Genomic DNA, 7963 nt, shown 5'->3' on the forward strand with positions numbered 1-7963 from the left:
TGAAGCCTATTAGAATAAATTTGGGTGAAAGTGTGAATCAGAATGTCTCAAATGAAAGAAATGAAAAATGTCTACTTAATGCCTCAAAATAAGTGCGGTCTACTTTATGCCAAAGTCCACCTTATATATATATATATATATATATATATATATATATATATATACTCTCATTTAATTCACTGTGATTTTTTTTTCACTGTTTTTTATATGTAGCCATGGTAACAGTCCCAAGCTATGGGTATGCCCTGGTGAAACCAATCAAGAGTGATGACATCTACTGCACTGCTACAATGACGAGTAGTTCATGTGTCCTACAGAATGAGTCTATCTGGGCAGAGATTGATCAACTAGGGAGGATAACGACCTTACGATTGAATGCTGGAACATTTAGGTATTACAGCAGTTATTATTATATTATAACTCACAATATGTATACTTCTAACTTCTTATTCTCATGAGGTATGATTCAGTGACAATTACGAGGGTTGTTCAGAAAGTTTGTGGACTATGCCAGTCTTCGTTATACTATCTTCAAAAAATTTAAAATGAGCACATTACCATATGTAAAAATATTTATTTTGTTGATATATAAAGTTTTATTTCATGTGTTTTAATAGAATTCATGTTATTTAATTTTAAAATCAATACGTTTTGTAACCACGGAGCAAACTCAACAACACTGTAACGTCAAAAACGTACCGACATAAGGTTCTCAAAAATACTATCCCTATACATTCCACACAGTATTGCCCAATACCAATGCACTCATTAAAAACGTTTCTCTATCACTTGAAATCTATTTTGCTAATAATTGCTCCAGTATCATCATGTTGTTTGTCAATGTTTTATTTTTTTCACTGCATATCTGTGAAGCGCCAAACTCTTTTTGACGTTACTAACTTTTCAATGATTTTGATAATATTTTTACAGATAATCCGTTTTCTCACAGAACACCGTCGTCTAAGCCGAGTAGTCTATCATTCAAATACCGCTTGTACCATGTACACACATATGCATGGCTCGCTTTTGACATATTTCTTACTTCCTCCAGCATTTTCAGAGTTTTTCTCTGGAGTTTTCCAAAGTACAACACAAAATTATATGGTTAAATGCTGCTCCGTGACGTTCTACGAGGTTATCTTTTTTGCCTTTTTCAATGAGGACTACCTCATATATTATGTCATAATTTGGAATCGGAATCGGAAACGATGAAACAATTCTTAATTTGAACGTGTTGGATTTTTCCGTTTTTGTGTCATTTTACAGAAGATATGACTTCAGACATTATTTAGTGTCTTGATTGTAAATTACAAAATTTTGACCTGCTCCAGGGTCCGATTTTCACATTTTTCAAGTCTAAATAAGTTTAAAATAAACCACGATATTTAAAAAAAAAATAATACACATCATTTGAATTTACTGTAGAAATATCTCTTCCAAATTTGGATATAATATGACGTTAAGTAAAAAAGTTATGACGGTAGTCCACGAACTTTCCGAACAACCCTCGTACAACTAATGAAATAGCAGAATTTTTATTCCAACCACTTCGTATTTTAATAGAATTAGAATGGAATTTTTATGAAAAAAAATACAATGAAATTTAATGTGATTGAATGACCAAGTGTCAATTGATTCTACGATTAACCATGCAGTTACTGTTTTACTGAGGAATAAGTACATGTACCTTTGACTCACAATGTTTTTACAAACAATACTATACTGATGAGCCATTAACACTGCTCAATATTTATATTTTAATATCTTACTGAGTAAAAACACTATCTAAAATATTTACAAATAAAACAAATACCACTGTATTTAGGGTTCAAAAATGACAGTAAACATTGACTACCTGTATTTCATGACATATGACAACTTGCGTACTTTTCGTCTTTAAGAGTATATATTTATTGCAAAGGTGGAGAAAGGTTAGAAAAAGAAAAAAAAATTAGATTTTTGAACCACTTGGCTAACATCATGTATCAAGATTATATTACTGGGTTGCAAGTTTTAGATGTAATTTCAATAACTCCTTGTGACTTTTGAGATTCAGTCTTCATGCAGGCATAAACACGACTTGTCACTTATAGTTCATGGGCAACAACGAAGTGAAATTTGACTCCACTCCAGTCATGGGTCCCAGAGATATGTTGTGGACAAAATCTATATATTCTATGTCCTATACTCTAACTGGTATGTGACATAAGTTCAAGACTGTGGTATTCTATGCCATGGACAACAAAATATGGCTTGAATCTATTTCATCAGTGTGGGTTTCAGAATTATAGCCAGGACATGACTTTGTGACAGAAAAACAGACAGATGGACATACAGAAAAAAATGGCAAAGCCAATATCTCCTCCCTGTAGTGGTAATTATTTTTTCATGAATAATTTTTTATGTGACTCAAACAGTTCGTTGTTTTTCAACCTAGACTTCATATCATCTGTATAGGTACATAATTGTCAGGGACATCTATAGATTTGAGATCACTTGACATAGAAATTTTAAAAGCAGATCAGGTCACTATTAAATTTTTCTTTTCTTAAATATGAATAACTGACATTTCTTCCAGAAATGCAATGAGTAGTGAGACCTTTGGCTATGGTAACCAGTTTGTACTATATGATGACATTCCCCTGTTTTGGGATGCATGGGATGTAATGGATTATCATCTAGAAACCAGGTAATTGTCAAACCAGGGATACAGTGAATGCCATGCAGATTTTTGTATTCCTAAAGTCCTACAAAAGAACAGCAGGTTGCTTATTTAAAATTTTGTAAACTAATATTTAATTACATGTACTTTTAAAATAATGTCCAGAAAATGTTTTTTGGTCTCTTTCCTAAATTTAGAAATGAATTTTTACAGTTGAATCATTTTTTTGATTCGCTTGCATATATAACAAGAGTTAAAGTAAGACGATATGATTTAAGAATGTTAAGTCCCTTACAAGGATAAGTGACTCTAAGACTTGAAGATATGTCATATTATTTTTTTTTTAGAAAAATGATTTATTTTTGGTATGCGATATTCTATTATTGTGTTCGTCTTCAAGCAAGTACTCTTTTAATGAGATTTATAAGAAGTAAATGTATCCCACATGATTTTCAGGAAACCAATTGTGACCTCTATCAAGCCAGCAGAGGTTCTGGACAGTGGTCCTTTGAGGGTGTCTGTGGTCATCCAGCTGAAGATCAGTGACCAGAGCTCTATAGAACAAGTGATCAGTCTGGACGCTGGCAGTCCTTATCTCAGGTGTCACACTAAGGTGAGCTCAGTGTCACAGAGAAAAAAAAAGAATATTAAAGTTTGTATATTTGAAATAAATTGTTATCAAAGAAAGCATACCATTTTTTATATTTGTATTAAAGAGAACACAATACAAATAAAGACACAATTGTTCAATTACAGTCAAACCTTGTTATCTTAAACTCAATGGGACCAAGAAAAAACTTCGAGATATTGAGGATAAAATATATAAATAATAAGTGGTTGGGACTTCAAATCACTTTGACATATCCATAGTATTTGAGATATCAGTGTTCGAGATACCGAAGTTCAACTGTATTATTGTTGAATTAAGAATTGAAATGAAATAAATTAATATTATACAATGGTAACAAATTAGCTTATCCTATCATTACGTTTTGGTCAAATACTATAATATTAATTTTACAATAAAATGTTAAATCACACTTAAATTTTAAGTCAATGAGTTGCTCAGGTGACTTATTGCTAGCTGTTTTTTAAACATCCGTCAAATTTGCCAGGGCGTAAACTTTTGAAAATTTACAGCATCTTTTATGAGATGGCTGAACCACTTTCTACCAATTTTGCTATGTACATGTAGCATATACGAGTAAAGGGAGTAAAATTTGAATTTCATGATCTCTACTTCCCTGGGACCATGCAAAGGAGCAGGACCAAAACCATCAAAATTAATGCAATCTTCTAAAATCTTCTTCACTCCCGGAAATCCAGGATGCTTTGATACGCAATTAGCCCTTTGCAAAACATTGTGAAACGTTATGGTCCTCAGTCTGAGGGTTCAGGCTTCAAGGTTTTGCTAATATGGTCATATTTTGAAAATGTATTATATCTTTGAAAAATCTTCTTTATAGATACGTACATGTAGCAGACAAACTGTGCACTTGATTATAATGAGTACTCAGTGTATTACCAAAATTGTAAATTCATGGCCTCTATAGCTAGGTTCATAGCTCAGGTCATAGGGAGGGGCCTAGTTGGTCATATAAATGTTTTGAAAATACATTCCATCTTTTAAAATGTTCTTCTTAAGATATTGGCATTTTGTAGGCAATTGATTTTCATGATTATAATAAGCTCTCTTAACCGAAATTTGAAAATTTATGGTCCCAAAACCAATAATTGTCTGGCAGAACAGTGCTTAATTTATCTTATACATGTATCAAAGTACATTATATCTTTGAAAGTCTTCTTTACCAGCAGACGTCTAGCAGGCAAATTGTTTGTCTGATAATAATGAGCAGCAAACGCTTTATAAAATTAAAAACTCTAAAATCCCTGTCCTTTGGGCCTATGGATTATGCCTAAAGATGGGTCAATTTTGATCATATAGCCTATTGAATTTATTTACCATTGATCTTATTTTGTTTACTCAAAACTAACTCCTTAAGAGAAGCTACATAAATATGATAATGGATGTAGAGACCTCTCAGAATTGAATGATTTTGGTGCATGAGACCAGAAATCCAGTTCTAGTTACGTGGTTATAGTCTTAGAAACCTTCGATATGAAGGTGACCATAAAGGCCTCTTTTAGTTTACAACATATACATTTACAATAATTTCTGATTTCCTCCCTATAATATGGTAATTGTAGGTTAAATGGCATGAAAACAGAAAATTCTTAAAAGTGGAGTTTCCAACATCTGTACACTCCATGAATGCCACATATGAAGTCCAGTTTGGCCATTATCAGAGAACCAATCATAACAACACATCCTGGGACTGGGCACAGTTTGAGGTTAGTTATGATGAAACAGTAGTTGTTCATAAAAATAAATTGATCTTGGTATATGTTTATTGTAGGCTTGAAATGTAAGTTTTGCCCTTTTAATTGGAGCTAGGGACTGTAAATGTGACACATTTCATTCAAACTGTGTTCTTCTCTGTCAGGTGTTTGGACATAAATGGGCAGCCATTTCTGAGCACAACTTTGGAGTGGCCATTTTGAATGACAGCAAATATGGCTATTCCACAAGAGATGGGGTGATGAGACTATCTTTGTAAGATTTTCTGATATTCTTATTTTAATATCAAATGTAAAATTTTCTTTTTTCAGCTAAACTTGGCTAAAGGCTCAAATGAACTTTTTTGATTGAAGTTTGTCTGTAGTTTGTCTGACTTTGTGATTTTTGATGTGTTTGTTGGGAAGCGTAAATAGAAAAAAAAACTATTGCAGTCTTAATTGTAGTGTCTTCTTGATAACTTGACATTTTGTGAAAGACAATGACTTGAAAATGGTCAATAATGATTGTGGAATTAGCCATTCACTATACATATCATATTTATCAACATCATATTCTCTGTAGGTTGAGATCTTCAAAATCACCAGATAAGGATGCTGACATGGGAACCCATACATTTACATATGCTATCATGCCTTTCCAAGGTAACGTACAAAAACACAATGTTTAATGATTGAAATTTTTTTTATACAGAACTAATGGTAATTTATAAACCATCTTTTGATAAGATTTGATCTGTCTGTTAATAATGATTTTTTCCTCAAGAGCAAGAACTTCAATTGACTTTTGGTATGGTAATCAAGTTCTTGTTATTATGAAAATTTGCTCGAAAGATATGTATTAATTGCCTATGGATGCAGTGCTTTTCTTTCCAGAAAATAATGTCCATGTCAAGTATAAGTAATTTAAAGCAATAAACATATTTTTACTTAAATAATTTTAATTGTGTGTGTTGAATCTGAAGAAAAGGCATTTCTTTTTATTTTAAACTTTACAGGAAGTTTTCAGTCTGCCGGGGTGATACAGGCAGCCTATGAATTAAACAACCCCCTAGATGTGCAGACTGTTAAACTTGGCAAGGGTTTACAAGAACCCAAGAGTTTCTTTTCTGTTGATGACCCACAAGTCATTTTGGAAACTGTCAAAAAGGTGAGTACAAATTATCAGCAGGAACATGCAGATATTCGTCACTATCTCCCATCTTGATGACATAAACTTCCCAGGAAGGATTTAAAATGATAAATAGCTGCGGATGTGTAGAAGATGCATTTAGTTTGAAAAACTCTTTTATGCTTACTGAGCAATATGTTCAATGTTAAATAATAAATACGAATTGTTTTCTTGGAAAACTGAAATAAGGACATAAGGTAGTAACATTTTGCATCAAATGAAACGTTAATAAATGTCATCAAATAAAAAAAAGGATGTGTAAAGATTCCATCGGAAATGGTGCTCAATTTCCAGAAGTACTGTGAGAACTATATTTATGGCATACCATAATTAGTTGCAATAAAAAGGAGAGCAAATAAATAGTACAAAGAAAAATACCATTTATCCTCCAAAATATGCTTATAAAATTGTTCACAGATGCATGTAAGTTTAAAAAAGCATTCATGTTTTTTAATAAAGAGTGAAGACAGGGACAATGCTCTGGTGTTAAGACTGTATGAATGCTTTGGAGGTCACACCAAGGTCAAGCTGACTGTTGATCTTCCGTTCAAAAAAGTACAAAGGTAAATAACACTTATATACATGTATGTCTTCTTTTTCGTTTTTTTAAATTTTAAAAAAATGTTTTGTAGAAATGATTTGATTGCGTTTTGATTTTAGATGCAATGGATTAGAGGAAATCCTGGAAGAAGGAAAGCCCTCTGACCTGCACGTTATTGACAACAATATTTATTTGTCTTTTAATCCATTCCAGATTGTTAATTTATTGTTAGAATTCTAATGGATAAAATTAGGCTATTCCTGTTAGAATTCTAATGGATAAAATTTAACCGTTCCATATGAATTTTTTTTTATATAGTTAAAATATGTTAGAACATTTGTAGCATATTGGAAATGTCCATTTGATTAGAAGCTGCATCTTTTGAAAAAAAAGTACATAAACATGCAGGCTCAACTCATACTTTAATTCTTTTTATCAAGTTGATCTATATCATCTGTTCAATTTGTATTCCATTGACTGCAATAGAATTGCAGCATAGATGACTTTGTTGACTGTGAATAAATTCTCCGATACGTGTTTACCCATGGGTAGTGATTATTAATGATATCTTTCTCATGTAAATCATGGAGAGTTAACAGTTTAATAAGAAATATATGTGATATGAAATATGTTGACATACAATGTAGCAAATATAGATAAATATATACATGTAGATATCACAGAGGGATAACTTAATTAATGGTATATTGTATATGTACAAATTGCTAAATTATCAGTACATGTAATTGAATGCAATTGCAAATGCTCTTATGCAGCAAATGTTTTGGTTTTATCAACATGCTCATGATGCTGTTATAGAATTACAGTGATAATGCAATAAAATTCTACCTGAGTATATAACAAAATTTACTAATTTTATATGTCTTTGATAAAGTAGACTAACGTAATACATTATTCATAAGGAATGATAATATTGAAAAAGTGGATCTTGAACTTGGAAATTCTCCCGTTAGCGATTAAAGATATTTTTGGAAAATAGTCCCTAAAATTTACATGATAAATGTTTACATAGGAGAAAATGTTTTCAACGAGTATGAAAGTTAAACTCATTAAAATCAAAATGAAATGTTAGTACTGATGTGATCCTACAAACTTTCAATTCAAATTAATCATAGACGTATTACAAGTAATTCTATACAATGTAATAATAATTTATTGATAAATATGCTTCAAAACATTATATATATGTATTCAATTTTTTGCACTTTACAAG

General features: G+C 31.5%; 1 protein-coding gene across 1 annotated transcript in view; it reads left to right on the forward strand.

Annotated features, from left to right (window-relative positions):
- Positions 1 to 7265, forward strand: part of LOC133185594 (alpha-mannosidase 2C1-like) — a 58938-nt gene extending 51673 nt beyond the window's left edge. Inside the window, exons 18-26 of the mRNA XM_061320903.1 lie at positions 214 to 391; positions 2579 to 2689; positions 3119 to 3275; positions 4871 to 5014; positions 5167 to 5276; positions 5583 to 5662; positions 6016 to 6167; positions 6648 to 6751; positions 6849 to 7265. Coding sequence (XP_061176887.1) covers positions 214 to 391; positions 2579 to 2689; positions 3119 to 3275; positions 4871 to 5014; positions 5167 to 5276; positions 5583 to 5662; positions 6016 to 6167; positions 6648 to 6751; positions 6849 to 6969 — 1157 coding nt within the window. The 3' untranslated portion in view covers positions 6970 to 7265. The remainder of the gene's footprint in view (positions 1 to 213; positions 392 to 2578; positions 2690 to 3118; positions 3276 to 4870; positions 5015 to 5166; positions 5277 to 5582; positions 5663 to 6015; positions 6168 to 6647; positions 6752 to 6848) is intronic.
- Positions 7266 to 7963: the final 698 nt, after the last annotated feature.

The sequence above is a fragment of the Saccostrea echinata genome, unplaced genomic scaffold (genome assembly GCF_033153115.1).
Source record: "Saccostrea echinata isolate AGI-Se365-2 ecotype Australia unplaced genomic scaffold, CSIRO_AGI_Sech_v1 ptg000012l, whole genome shotgun sequence".
NCBI lineage: Eukaryota > Metazoa > Mollusca > Bivalvia > Ostreida > Ostreidae > Saccostrea > Saccostrea echinata.